General features: G+C 41.0%; 1 protein-coding gene across 4 annotated transcripts in view; it reads right to left on the bottom strand.

Annotated features, from left to right (window-relative positions):
- Positions 1-11,872: 11,872 nt before the first annotated feature.
- The window catches only part of DHX57 (DExH-box helicase 57), a 59,069-nt gene continuing 55,155 nt past the window's right edge, over positions 11,873-15,786 (bottom strand). For all 4 annotated transcript variants that reach the window (XM_043918196.1, XM_043918198.1, XM_043918195.1 and 1 more), the window contains 2 exons: positions 14,069-14,269; positions 11,873-12,429 (listed from right to left, as the gene is read on the bottom strand). In XM_043918196.1, the coding sequence (XP_043774131.1) occupies positions 12,286-12,429; positions 14,069-14,269 (345 nt within the window). In that variant the 3' untranslated portion in view covers positions 11,873-12,285. The remainder of the gene's footprint in view (positions 12,430-14,068; positions 14,270-15,786) is intronic.

Below are 15,786 nucleotides of genomic sequence, written 5' to 3'. Positions count from 1 at the left end.
CTCTCACCCCCTGCATTGGAAGTGTGGAATCTTAACCACTGGACCACTAGGGAAGTCCCTAGATGTGTCTTTTTTAAAAATGTCTATTAAAAAAAATTTTTTTTAGTGTAATGATGAAACAGCTTTTGAATTAAAATATATGCCTTTTTGGTTGAAACTTGAAAGTTTTGGTAAAATCTTAACACATAAGCCTTGTAACTCTCAAAGTCTTAAAAGTGAACACTGGCTAATATATCTGAGGAAAAAGGTAAGTGTGACTAGTATTCTGGCTGCTGAGGGGCTGTAAGGGACCGGTCTCAGCTGCTGGTTTCCCTGGTAACTGATGAGGCAACCTGACATCAATTCTTGAATAAATGGTAGCCTCCTCCCTGCCGGGTGAGGGCTGCCGCCAGGTTATGCTCGCTATCCACCACACACAGTGGAGGTGTTGCTCTAGGACCTTGCTTCGGACATGTAAGATCCCTGTGTCCAATAAGCTGTTAATGTCTTTGTTGCAGCCTCTGGGCTCTTTCTGATCCCAAGGCTGGACATCCACAAGGCTTGTAGCCCAACAATTCACAAAACAGCCAGGAGGCTAAGGGTACTCCTGTGACCACTGAGATGTAAGAACGGGGAGTGAAAAGTTGTGGGGGGTCAGGAGGAATCTCTGGGTGGCCATCCACTAGCATGTGGAGCCCTGTGGCAGTTGACTACCCATGAAAGATGGTTTCTGTCTTTTATTGCATTGATGATATCCTGTTAAACTCAGTCTCTTAGCAGTTTATAGAGCAGTCCTATGCCCGTGGCTCATCTGACTTGACTGCAGGGGGATGGCTGGTGAACATAGACACAACACAAGGATCTGAACTACCTACAAAGGACAAGCATACCCCTAACCCACCACCTCTAAACAATTACAGGCTTTAGGGATATTAACTTAGGATATGAATTGGAATTGGACATGGCCAGTTACCTGGAAGAGTTTGGTTCAGGTCTGTGCAATGACAGAATAATCACAGTACCCTTGAGCTTCTGCTCCCAGCTATGGAAGGGACAGTGCAGTGATGCAGTGTACCAGAACAGCAATTATAGGTAGTCTACAAAGTATTGTAACAGGTGAGAGACATTATAAAAGGCCTACTCAAGTTGTCGAGCAATGCAAAAAACCACTATTTAGGATCTAGAACAGCTGTGCATGACATACAGCACCCCTGTGGACATAATGGTGGCCAAGGAATCCATTGGCCATAAAGTTCAGATATGGGCCAGTGAAGATGACACCCTGGCATTTCTACCCACCCTATGACCCCACTGCGGCCAGTTTAGTTGAAAGGATGAGTGGATTACTTCAACAACCAAGATAGGAAATTTCTCTACCTGTGGGCCCAGGAGGCTAACTCCAGCCTAGGAACTGTAACTCAACATCCCAGGAATAATTGTCCCAGTGCTTATGCCATGTTAACCCAGAGGCAACTAGTCAGCAACATCCAAGTTCAACTGTTTACCCACAAAGGGACCGTTGTCGACTACAGGTCAGGAGAATAACTCGCTTTTGCCCTTGCCACAATTTCTGCCCTCGGGAATGTATTATAAAAGAAATGGCTCTGGAATTGGCAGGTAAGTCCCCTGTGGTTTGGGTAAGTCCCCTGTGGGGAATAGGATTAGAAAGGATGGACAGATTTCACCTGTCTTTTACCTGCCCCACCTGAGACCACTAAGGTCTCAGGCCCTTACTGGAGGAAGGCACCATTTATTATATTAACCTTCCAATCTATTCTACCACCTTGCCTGTATTTGGCACAGTCTGTGGGGACTGAGGGTAGCTGGGTGGGATGAGGGTAGATTTGGCTAATGGTCGCAATCTCCCCTGTATCGTGCCTTTTAAACATCTTGCATTTCACACTAGTCTGAGCAGACGGAGCTGCTCACAGATTGGGAGGTATCAGTGGCCTCTTTGTGAAAAGAGTTTGATTGCTGGGTCTCCAGGAAGATGTCCTCCTCGGGACTTCCATGAAAAATGGACCCAGTAAGTGCCTGACTCCAAATTTACCCATGTCTTACACTTTTGATACTCTTCAGCTGCTGCACTTGTTTTATTGGGTGGCAGTGCACCTCTACATACCTGACCCCAGGAATATCACATAAGAGGGGCAGACTTCAGAGGGTAAGGGTTGTGAAGTGTATGGCCAGGTCGCTCGGGATGGCTGCTCTTTTGCTGTCTGTACATCCTCTGCTTGATGAGTCCCAGCTGCGCCTACACTGTGTTGGAACAAATGTGCTCGCCCTTGCCGCAGCCAGTGAGTGTTCTAATCCTTGGGCCAGAATGGCTCCACCTGCTAGTTTATTAAAGGGAAACATCTGCCCTCATGATGGTTGTTAACCTGAGGGGCTGTAAGGGATGGGTCTCAGCTGCTGGTTTCCCTGGTAACTGAGCCACTGTGATGTCAACTCCCCCTGTGGAAGGTAGTGTCCAACCACCTTTTAGAAGGTAGTCTTTCCCTCCCCCCCCCCCCCCTCAGCGAGGACCGCTGTCACCACCGGGTCTTGCTCGCCACCTTTTTTGTCTGCCACGTGATGGGTTGTTGCTCCAGGACTTTTCTTCAGGTGTGTAAGCTCCCCCATCTATTAAACCATTGATATCTATGTCACTGTTTCTGGTCTCCCCCTCTGGACTGACTTGGCACCTGCAAGGCTTGCAGGCCTGTAGATGCAGCCCAACTGGGACTTCCAGGAGAATGTCTGCAGTGATTCCAGGGTTCCCGCATCAGGCTAGAACCCAAGAATGGGTTAGCACACTTCAGGCCCTCGGCAGAATCCAGCCTGCTGCCTCTGTTTATTAAAGTTTTATTGGAGCACAGCCATACCCACCGCTTTGTGTATTGTCTGCGGCTGTTGTTGAACCACAGTGGCAGAGTTGAGTATTGACAGAAATGATATGGATTGTATTTACAGAAAAATATGGCCGTTTACAGAAAAGCTTGCCCCAGGAGAGCCTTGAACTAGCATGGTCTGCCAGGGGTCAGGGAGGGCTTATGTCCCATCCGTACAAAAGGAATCTTGTGCCTTTTGGGAGAAATACTTTAAACTACTTGGGTTTTAGGGGGTCTTTGACAGCACTTTGAAAACATAGCTAAGTTACTTTCCTGCATAATTGTCTAATATTAACAGGATGTAACCAAGTGCTTTTTGTACTTTTGCAAGCATCAGAATCAGCTGGAGGGCTTGCTCACACAGCTGGGAGTAGGACCCAGCAGTCCATTCTGACCTAGTAAGGGGCCAGGAGCTTGCATAACAAACTCCCAGATAATGGTAGCTACCTGTCCCAGATTAGATTACCCTTGCAAAAGCAGTTTAGAAGCCTGGGGGAACAGAAAGGCCTTCCCTCACAACTGTGGAGTTCTAGAATCCTAAAAGTGAAATTTATCACATAGCCTTTCCCCTTCAAACCCTCAGATGTCTTTGGACATTGGATAGGGGAAGGGGAATAAGAACAAGTTGAAAGGACTCTGACAAAATGAGGGAGGTTTTGAAAAAAGACATGTAGGAAATTATCCACAGTGTTGGTCAGGAGTGAACCTTGGCCCAGGGGCAGGTGCACTGGTGTTGGTAGACTTATTTGCTGTCAGACTAATGAGTTGGGGGCAGACTTTCTTGGCAGCTGAGTCCTCTGATTTGTTTGAAAATTGGCTTTCTGAGCCAAGCCTGAGTATATGTGATTTGGCCCTGCCATGGAAACCTCCCTGCTTAGGGAGTTGGGCCAGCCAGTTCCTCAGCTCAAATTTCCCCTGAGACTTTAACCCGCCTGTTTCTCATCCCTCTCCTGGTTCCAGATTCCCGGAGGGAGATCCTCCCCAAAGCCTGCTCCAGGGCAGTCTTTGAACACAACTGGTGTCAAGAATATTTTTCAGAACAAAAGGTTTTCAGGACTTTGAGTATCTTTTGATCTTGGAGCAAACTTTCCTCTGTATCTTGCTATCAAGATCTTGTATACAAACCTCTGCCCTGTATCTTGCTATCCATTGTTCACTTGATTTCCTAAATCTCTCCTAAATGTTATAGCTGAAATACACCCCCCATGAATTGTTTTCAATAAAATGAATGAAATTTAAAACATTCACAATTGTTTTGAGAACTAGAAGTTTTATGATGCCTCTTGGAGTAGATTCTAGAATGCTAGAGTCAAAGCTGAGGATTACTATAAATTGGGGGAGAAATCAGAGCAGTGAAAGACTATAATTACACATGTTTAACTGCATTCACTGCCAAATACAACTGGTTAAAAAAAAAAACTACTTTGACGAAGGAATAACATACAAAAAACGACATATTTAGTGTATACAGCTTTATGAGTCAGAGAGAAGCATACAGCCACGAAACCATCACCACAGTCTGTGCCATAAACACATCCATACCTCCAGCTTGTCCTGCCTTCATTGTTACACCACTGGTTTTCGTTTTTCAGACATTAGAGGATTTCTTTATTAAAAATTATACTGTTATCAGACATGCTTTTTTACTTTTGCATACAATGTATATATTTTTTGTTTCTGTAGCTTTCATGATTTAAAGACAACATTGTACTGTGTTGATGGACTAAAACCTACTAAACATTTTCTTTTGACATTTGTTCTTTTTGCTATCATAGTTTATGGTGCAAAGAATGTCTTCATACGTCTTCACTGCTGTTATCAACAGCTAGTGCTTAGAGGGAACTTCTGGTGGTGCAGTGCTTCTCTGTTGGTCTGTGTTTCCAGTGCAGGGGGCACAGGTTCGATCCCTGGTGAGGGAAATAGATCCCGTGTGCCATAACTAAGACCGGGTGCAGCCAGGTGCTAAAAAAAAAAACCTCCAAAACTAGTGCTTAGAAATGAAAGTACAATGCTGTTTAAATAGTCTGTGCTACTTGACATCAACAAGAACAATAATGTGTATACACATTTCATTACACCCTTAGACTATTAGTATTTTATTTAATTTTTATGACTGAACATAAGATGGTGTTTTACAGTTGCTTTACTTTGTGTTTATTAACATTTCTCCATGTGTTTCCAGTATGGGTACTCTTTGAATCATATCTTAATTTTTTTTTTTCTTTAAATCTTCGTTTTCAAAAAGTTATTTCCTCCCATTTTCTCCTTATCATAACTTTGTGTTTATTTTTACTCAAATGGCTGTATAATAATATGTTAATAAGCAACTGTTAATTGTACATGCATTGGTTCTAACTTATTTTGACATAATTTTAGAGTTACAGAAAATATGCGAGAACAGGACAAAGAACTGTCCTATAGCCTTTATCCAGCAAATGTTAACATCCGACCACATTTGCATTTTCTATGCATGTGTTCATGTTTCTTCCTGAGCTGTTAAAACTGTGGATATAATGGAAATGTGAGAACATTGTATTAACCATGGTACAGTTATCAAAACTAATATTCATCCAGTAGTATAATTTAATAGACATTATCTAGATTTTGCCTATTGCTCAATGTTCACTATATCAAAAAAAGACTTTTTATTTGGATCATGCCCTTTAGTTTCCTTTACTCTGGATTAATTCCTTAATCTTTCTTTGACTCTCATGACATTGACATTTTTGAATATTGGCCAGTTATTTTGTGCAATATCCCTCAATTTGGGTTTGTCTGTTTCCCAGCGATCCATATCGGTGTGCATTTTTGGGACAGGAAGGCCCTGGAGGTGACAGTGTATTCTTCTCAGTGCATCAGGAGGCATACTGTGCTGATTTGGCCCATGTTTGTTATTACTTGGTTAGGTGGTGTCTGTCAGATTTTTCCACTGTAAAGTCACTTTTTCTCTTTTGTAATCAAAGGCATCTTCATACATATTTCTAAAAGCTTCATTGAGATATTAACATATAAAATTCATCCACCTCAAGGCATAATTTAGTGATTCTTTTTTTTTTTTTTCTTTTTTTTTTTGTGATTCTTTTTTTTATTTTGGTAAATTTACAGAGTTGTGCAGCCATCATCACAATCTAATTTTTTAAACATTTCCATTGTCGCCGCAAGACCCTCTGTCTCATTTGCAGTAGATTCCTATTCGCACCCTCCACCCCAGGCAATCACTAATCTACTTTCTGTATCTATAGATTTGATTTTTGGGGGTATATTTCCTTTAAATGGAATCATATAACATATAGTCTGTCCGACTGGCTCCATTTAAATTTACTCTGGTTAGAGAACTAGATCCTGCATGCCACAACTAAGACCTGGAGTAGCCAAATAAAACATTTTTTAAAAATAACTTTACTCACTTGTATAATATTTAAGACTATATCTATGTGTTGATGAACCACAACTTATTAAAATATTCCCCTAAATCTTGAATTTGATCTCCATATTGTATCAGTGGCTTCTTTTTATTACTGAATAATATTCTATTGTGAATATACTTATATTTTGCTTATTGGATATTTGGATTATTTCCAGTTTTGGGCAATTATGAATAATGTTGCTGTGAACATTTGTGGCAAGTCTGTGTGTGGGCATATACTTTCATATTTCTTGGGTGAAATACCTAGGAGTGGAATTGCTGGGTTACATGACAACTAACATTTTAGGAAACTGTCACACTATTTTCCAACACGACTGCACCATTTTACATTCCATAGTACCTGATTAAAATAAATTGGTTATATTGAAATTATGAGTATAAATGTGAGAGGAATTTCTGTAACCCCAGTATGGGTTTCAAATTAGCCATGTAGCACGTTAGTTATAAAGTGGACAATCGGCCTTCTTGTTAACTAATCAGATTGCATGCTTCGATTAATCCAGTCTTAGCCATGCTTACTGTAGAAAAGGATGGTATAAAGGTTTATGGGCTAGAAATAATGGGGACAGCTGGAGCTTAAATGGGAAAGAGCACAGGTGAATCTCAGAGACAGAAGAGTGGCATTAAGAGAAATGTCTGTTATTACAAGTTGTTTTATGCTGGGTCTGTAATTAGTGGATTAGTTCCCTCACATGGGTAGTCCCTCGGTGCCCATGGTATCGCACGGCCTCTGACTGTAAAGACATCTGTCTTTTAAAGTACACAACACATTTTTGACATTCAGTCTGGTCATCTTACTAATAATAATCAAGTCCTAAGACAAAACTGTTTTTTTTTTTCTGGCTCAAACTATGGGAGGAGGATTACTGAACATAGAAATTATAGTTCTGGTTAGGCTTCATGTTAGATTTAAACATTTTACAATCACACACCTGTAGTGCTGTATACTCCCATCCCCCTTTTTATTAACCCAATTTGTGTTCTAGCTTATTGGCCAAAGTCTACTAGATTGGACTCTGTTCAGAAAGATAAGGGTGCATGTGTTCGTGTTTTAAACACCTTAATATGGACCTAAGTATGAAAACTTAACTTTTGCAGTGGAAAGTGTTAGCAGTGTTAGTATCACATACAATTATATTAACTATAACATTTTCAAAAAGCATGTCTTGACTTTTCACATTTTCAAAATAAATGACTTAAAAAATTTTTTTATGGTAGAACATCTTTTTAAAGGAAAAGTATCCCCGCCTATCTGTGCATGACTTTGCCATTCTTACATACATTTACCTCAATTTCTCAAGTACTATGTATTTTTAATAAAATGATATATACTCTTAAGCTCCTAGTCACACAGTGCATGTTTATTAGAGTTGATTCGGCAGAGATTTTGCTTTCAGTTAGTCCAAGTATATTTACATTTTTAAAGACAACTATGGGCATACTTTCTGACTAATAACTAACAAGACTTTATAAGCAGTTACCTATCTCATTTCGTTTAGAATGGTTTTCTTTACCTTGGCACTGGCAATTTGAATGGGTGATTTTTTTTTTTTTTTTTTTTGGTTCAGGTGTCCTGTGCATGTAGGATATTTAGCAGCATCCTTGGCTTCTAACCACTAGTTGCCAAGGATACTCTTTCCCCCTTCATATGTGACATCTCCAAATATTGCCAGGTGTCCCCTGGTGAGCAAAATTGCCCCAAGTTGAGAACCACAGATTTTAAAATAAAAACTACATTTTCTTCCATGAGGAAACTTCTTTCGTTTTTGTACATATATTTGTTATAATTAATCTCTCTGGACAAATAAAGTCTTACAAGAGAAGTATCTGTTAACCTTTTTTTTTTTTTCCTGTTAACCTTTCAATTACACATTTGAAACCCAAGAATGGAATGAGACAAAACTTATTAAAAGCAGAATCTCATAAAGTAAATGAGTCTTTCTGGTTAAGTTAGCTTGTCTTTTAATTGTTGTAGAAGAAACAGCCAAGGATAGTCTCTTGATTAAAATCATTGAACATAAAAGAAAAATTAACTCCTTCAGGTCATTTTTGGTAAAAGCTAGGTTGGAGGGAGGCAGCAGTAACTTCATTTTCTACATAAGGAATAATTTTTAAAAACTTTGCTATTTTGAAATGCTTCTGTTGAAAATGTTAAATTATTATGTACTTTACCATTTTAAGCAATATTGTAACAAGTCAGGGTCATCATCCTAAATACTGCTTCTCATTGTTGGTAGTTATGGGATTGGGCTGAATTTCCAAAGCCACCCCTGAGTAGTTGCTTTTCCAAACAAACCCCTCTTATGCTGGCTTTTGCTGCCATTTGTTTCTCTCCTAAAACACTGAAATAGAGGTGAAAAAACCCAGTCCATTCCAAGGCATCCTCTTCCCAGCTATCTCACTGGGGCACTGTTTTCTGGCTTGTTTACCAAGCGCTGGTTAGAACTGATTTGGGAGTAGAGCTGGGTGGCTCAAGTCGGGCATGGATGGGGCAGAGAGGCCAAACTGGGAAAAAGCTCACATTTGGGCTGCTGTCCTGTGTATTTAGGAAACACTGATTCTGCTCTTTCCTAATGATTCACACACAGAGCTTCAGTTCCCCAAAAGAACTCTTTTCTGCTCTTTGGTGCAACAAATTATGAAAACAGAGATTTTAAAGCACCTTAAGGATCAATGATTGGCTGCAAGTCATATTTAAGACCAGGCTTTTGATAAACCTTTTGCGTGGTAACTTAGAAATGGCAAGAAAAAGTTTCTCCGTGTTAATGACCCATTGTGGTTAACTGTTCACACTGTCATTGCAGTTTTAGACATGGAAGAAGCCTGTCACTCTAGAAGGATCTGAAACTACTGCAGTGATAAAAAATTGTACTCATTGTTTAAGGCACTCTGTACCGTGGCACTCAAATATTGAGTGACACAGATTCACAATCAAGCTCTAATTTCTGAAAACAATATAGCTCACCTTGTACATATTAAGCAAATATCTCCCTGCATTTGGGGGAAAATAAACCCTAGGAATTATGCTTAATTCTAGCATGATTTAGGAGGAAAGAGGCAGCCTCTGACTAGGCTTGTTCAAGCATAATAATGGCAGTGTGACCATACTCTCCCGTCCCTGGGAACCCCCTGGAATCCATTATTTATGTAGTGACCGCTATAAGTGAGTGACCCCTATAAGACACCCTCAGAGTGTGAAGCCCAAACTCAGGAGCTCTCGTCCAGCAACTGAGACCACAGCAGAGTGCTGTCCCCTCAGAGCCAGCCTGGGCTGCATCTGAAAACCACACCCTCAGTCCTAACTTGCTTACATTTGCTGTATTTTAATTTTACAAAGTACTTTTGTTACTGACTAGGGTTCTTGGCCTCCTTAATCAGTAGAAGTTGATAAGAGGCCAAACTTGGGCAAGGTTTTTGGGGGCTCCTACTGCAGCAGGAGGAAACAGAAACAAGTAGGTTCCCTTGCTCACTCCCTGAGGAGGGGTGAGCTGGCTCCTTAAATGGGGTGAGGGCAGGGGTGGATGCAGGGGTTAGGCCAGAGGGATGGCGTAGGTGGTCTGCCCACACCCTTGGCAGTGCTGTGTGGGTTTTTGCTCTTTTTGTATCTTGTTCATAAGTTGCCCCACTGTCCATTTATGTAGTTATTTTTAGTCCCTTACATATATATGTTTTTTTCTTTTGTTACTTTGTTGCTCCAGGAGACGTTTGCCTAGGTGCAAGCACTACAGCAAAGAGCCCCAGACCCCAGCCTGTAAGTCACTTTCACAAGGTCTTATTTTATGACAACCTCTCAGGGACATTTACACACCATTGCCTAGAAACAGAGAAATTTTCATGTCTACAGATCCACAGTCTGCATGCTTTGATATAGGAAACTGCTCAGATAACAGAATGGGGAGGATAAAGACTAAAGTTCATTACTTGTCAGGGAGTTTGAGTTGTAACATTCAGATATGGAACTCCAAAAGGAAGAAGACAAAGCTAATGTTTTATCACCCTGACCACATCCCTAAGTGTTGAGCTATTTCCATGTTGGACAAAACAGCAGTGTGGCCTAATTTTGTAGCAAGAATTTCATTTAATATTGTTCCCAAAAGAGATTCCTGTAAAACGAATATTTGAGAAATCATTTACAGACTTCTCCATAAAATTAACATTAAAAGCTGACCATCTTATTAGTGCTTGGAAATCCAGTTTCACCTTGAGATACTACTGCATTCTGACTTGAATCACAAAGAATCCAATTTCATTTCTTATTTCAAAATTGTAATGATGAGCTTAAGAAATTTAGTTTGAGGTGAGATTTTCTTATGAATGCCTTCAGTCAAGGCTTTCCAAACTTTTTCAGTCTGGCACATCTAGAGATCAATAGGATTTATGTTTGTTTTTTTTTTTTTTTGATTGATATAGTTAATTTATTGTTTCAAATTACAGCAGTGATTCAGTTATACATATATTGAATATACTTCTTCATTCTTTTTATTACAAGATATTGAATATAGTTCCCTGTGCCGTACAGCAGGTCCTTGTTAACCTATTTTATACATAGTAGTATGTACATGTTAATCCCCAAATCTTAATTTCTTTCCCATCTCTCTACCTCCCACCCTGCTATACCCTTTGATAACCATAAGTTTTCTATGCCTGAGAGTCTATTTCTGTTTTGTAAATAAGTTTGAATCACTTTTTTTTTTTAGATTATACATAAGTGATATCATATATGCCAGGGGCCCCCAACCTCTGGGATTTAATGCCTGATGATCTAAGGTGGGGCTGATGTGCTTGAATCCTCCCCAAACCATTCCCCCCACTCGAGCCCGTGGAAAAGTTGTCTTCCATCACACTGGTCCCTAGTGCCAAAGAGGTTGGGGACCACTGATATATGTGACCATTTGGACAGTCTAGGAGGTTTCCTGCAAACTTAAAATAATAGCTTGAAAGGTGAACATCCTTCACTGAGATGCTTTTGTTGAGTTAGTGTGAATTCTGTCTGTAGCGGGAAACCTGTAGTAACTGTCTACCTGAGGGCTACATATACAAGAATACGTCTTCCACTCATTTTTCTGGAATTCTTCTTGGACACTGAAAACTATCTAGCCAAGGTAAATGTATTCATATTTTTTTCAAAATGCGAGTGCCGCATTAACCTAAGTGGTGACTGAAAATAGGCACTCTCATAGAAGGTATTTTTATGGCTGTAAATTTGACACTAGCAAGGCAACTTTCTCCATGAACCTGAACCATGCCAACTATGTTCTGAGAATACCATTAAAATTCCCCTCTGGTAATGTGAAATGTGGCCCTTAGATCCGAGTGAGTTCAAAAGACAGAGTAAGACTAATAAATGGAAAACCCAAAAGAGAATGAAAACACCCAGGTTGTTCTGCTTTTAAGAATAAGAGTGTTACTGATAAAACCAGCTCACATTTTAATAACAAATAAGAACTCAACTTTTTTTAAGCTGAATTTTAATGAGTAAAAATAAATCCCTCACAGATGAAGTTTACATAATGACCTATGGCTGAAAATGAAGTTCTAATTTTTCTTGCTCACATGATTTTTTTCCCTTCTCTGTTCTGATTTCTCTCAGTTGAGCTTTTATAACAGAAAAAAACAACTGGTATTTCTCCTCATGCCCCCTTATCTCACTCTAATAAAAAGCAGGAAAAAAACAGATTAAAACAACTGTATTAAACGTTCACTTTTGTGTTATCAGATGCACTTCATTCATTCCAGGGCAGTCAGAGAGAAAAAAAACAGGCAGGTTGGTTTTTAAGCTGTCTCACATTGACACTCCCAGCTATGCCAGGAGTGCCCGCTGCTTGGTTAGCAATACTCAGTCTGGAAAGTGGCCCCAAAGGTGTGCGTGGCCGCGGCTTGCTCAGCAGAGCCTGCCCTGGGCTCCTTCCCCAGGGCAGCCCCCACGCGCTGCAGCTGGATGTAGAAGGGCTGCTATCTGCTCCCGGCTGAGCAAGCAGGCGAGGAGCGAGCGCTCGCCGCGACGGGTCTTTACTGTGTGGTGACAAGTTTCACAATCATGCTGATGATTCGTGACCCTCGAGGACAGGTGCACAGATCTATGCTTGGGTTTTTTATCTTATCCTGGAGGAGCTGGTCAAGTTCACAACGAAGTTCCTTTACTAATTCAGCCACCTAAAATGAAAGTTGCGATGTAAGCAGTGCTTGGACCACCAGGGGAGGAAATGTGGTTAAAGGAAATTCTCCAGTTGTGATGATCATTGTTCTAGGTCTCTGCTATTAATTCCATGGGGGGAGAAAGAAACACTTTTTTTCCCTCTAAAAGTGCTTCTAAAGTTTCTTGATGCAATTATAGGAACATACAGCTCTGTAGTGTACTAACTGGGGACCATTATAAAAAGGCTCCTCTGTCACATCTCACTTAAAGAATTAAGATTAAATCCAAAAATGGCTTTTATGCAGTGTTCTGCATGTTAAAGCTTGGTCAGCTTTTACAGTTAGCTCCGAGAGGAGAAGCAGGAAAATGGAGAATTAAAAATGGTGGACATTAAACCAAAAAATCTCTTTAACTTTGGAATTTTTATGCATTGGTTGGTGAGGAGGTGGGGTGGGAGACAGCACCACATTGCTTGTGCTGGTGCAGCGCCACTGTGGACGTCTTACCAACATCTGTCTGGCTCCCCCTCCACTGTGTGGTGGCCCTGGAGTAGACACTCTGATCTAATCACACAGGCTCATGCCATGCACCAGAGTGAACGGTTCAGGGGATTCAGGCCTTAGAGGCCATGACATTCTTCAGTGACAGGAACCGGTTTAGAAGAAGAGGTGTGCTTTCAGGAAAGCAGCATTCCGTCTCCACTTTTGGGCAGTATGTGCTGCATGGACATGAGGCATGAGCTACAGCCATCCTATACCAGGGGCCAGTCAGGCTTTTGTCGTTAAACAGTTGAATCAAACCAACCCTGCCTGGCCCTCCTGACCTGTACTGTCCCATGTGGCTAATCTGATGGCACATGAAATGTGCCTGGTCTAAACTGAGATGTACTGTGATTATAAAATACATACCAGATTTTGAAGACTTAGTATGAAAAAGAATATAAAAATTTCAATTTTTTATATTGATTACATGATATAATGAAAACTTTTTAATGTTTTATGCTATATAAAATATTAAAATTATGCTATATAAAATACATTAAAATTAATTTCACCTATTTTTTAAAATGTGGCTACTAGAAAAATTATTAGGTATGTGCACATATATTTTTCCTAGACAGTGCTGCTTTAGACTTTAAAGGGAATTCATTGGTGTATTTCACTGTAATGTTTGAATTGGTATTTCTGCCCCCTGCAGTAGAAGATTAGAAGATTTCCAACAGATGCAAATGTTAAAATTTTTTCTTGAATATACTCTCCCTTAAATGTTTTCTCGAGATTCCATATACTAATTTGAGACCTGAGAATAAAAACATTTAGACCCATTATCTTTTTTTTTTTTTTTTTTAAATGGTGGCTGTGGAATCAGGGTAATTTTTACTTACTTCTGCTCATCTGTGTTTTCTTTGAATCTATATTTCTATTACAGAAGGCTCCAACACCTCACTCACGGCTTCTGTCCTTTACACCACTGTCCTGGGCTTTCCCTCCCAGTGCACTTCTTCAGCTCTTACCACAGCTCCACCCTGGCCTTACTTCAGCCTCAGTCTTGCTCAGTGTCCCCTGCACACGCGTCATTCACTCTAACTCAGCCCTGTTGTCCTTATTCTCTGAATGAATGCCCTGTACTCCATATTATCAGAGCCCCATCCCTTACCTGATGGGAAGCGGCTGCAAAGCGGATCCAACCATCATCCAAGGAAACAACAAACTCTCCCTTTTGGAGCTGCACATTCACCTGGCCTCCTCCAAACAAGACCAGTGGGTACACAGACACCATGCTGCAGTCTCGGATGAACACGCGACTCGTTTTGATCTTCTCGTGGTACACCAGGTAGGGACTGTCAAAGCGTCTGACCTGGAACATGACAGTGATGTCACTGGCGACATACGCAGAATCCCACCAGCCCCGGGGATTTACCTGTCACCTGTCCAGTGACCCCCTGGATGACCGTCAGCCTGTACCTTCCCCTCAGCTCTAGCCTTGTACTCGCAGCTGCCTACTGGATGTCTGCACCTGGACAGCTAACAAGTATCTTGGACTGCTTATGTTCAAGGGAACTCTCCATTTTCCCATGCTTGTCGGGTTCACTATCTCAGTGAGTGAGACTGCCATTCACCCAGTTGCTCAAGCCCCAAAGTTAGAAGCATCCTTGATTGCTTTCTCTCCCTCACTCTAGCTCTATCATCACTAAGTCCTGATGGTTCTATTTTCAAAATACACCATGAACTGACATAGTCTCTCCACTTCTAGTCACCACCTTGTACAAACCATCATCTCATACAGACCACTGCAGTGGCTTCCTATGTACTTGCCCCTTTGCATCCTCACAGTTTCTTTTCCATACAGTGGCCACAGTGACCTTTTAAAAACCAGTTAGGGCTCAAAACCCTCCAGAGATTTCCCAAGGGTAAAATCTTAGATCTTTACTGTGGACTGCAAGGTCCTACACGACCTGATCCCTGCCTGCTCATCCCAACTCTTCTGTCACCGCCACCCCTAACCTTCCCCCTCATTTGCACTGGTTGCCTTCTTGCATTTGCCGGAACACACCAAATGTGCTCTCATCTCATGGTCTTTGCATTTATTTCCCCGGCTTGGAATGTTTTCTTTTTAGATACCTGCATGACTTGCCCTTTACTTCATTTAGGACCTGTCCAATTATTTCTCCTCAGAGTTCTTCCCTGACCACACTATATAAAACAGCTCCTCTTGGGAGGGGGAGGGACAAATTAGGAATATGAGATTAATAGATACCACTGTATATAAAAGATAACAAGGATTTACTGTATAGCACAGGGAACTATAGTCAACATACGTAGTAACCTATAACATAAATGAATCTGAAGGTATATACCTTATTTACAGTATTGTGTTAATTTCAACTATAGTTAAAAAAAAAAAAAACCCTCTCCTGTCACTCTCAATATCATATGGTTTTATTTTCTAACATCTGTCATTAACCTGAGATTGTTTACTTATTTCTTGCCTGTCTTCCCCTCTAGAACATAAGCTCCCTGAGGGCAGAGACCATGTCTCCCTGGCTCATCTGCTGTCCTCCATGGCCTACAACAGTGCTTGGCACAGAGGTGGTGACAGGTACTGACTGGATGCATGGAGGACTTAGATTTACTGCAGAAATGTCATGGTAAACTCAGGAGAGGAGTGGAGATAACTTGGGCCCCTGGTTGCTAAGTATACATGCAGTGGACAGGGCAGATGATCTCCTAGTCTTCAGACTCTGCTGAGCTTAAGGAGATGTTTTTCATGCTTTGTTGATACTTCATTTAGTAGTTCCAGGGGTTGACCAGCCCTCACACTTCAAACTCTCTAAATTCTCTTTTCCTCCATCTCTTTATCAAGATGAAACTTTG

This window comes from Cervus elaphus, chromosome 11 (assembly GCF_910594005.1).
Source record: "Cervus elaphus chromosome 11, mCerEla1.1, whole genome shotgun sequence".
Taxonomy (NCBI): domain Eukaryota; kingdom Metazoa; phylum Chordata; class Mammalia; order Artiodactyla; family Cervidae; genus Cervus; species Cervus elaphus.
Note: the sequence above shows the minus strand (reverse complement) of the source record. Positions and strands in the feature narration are given on the sequence as shown.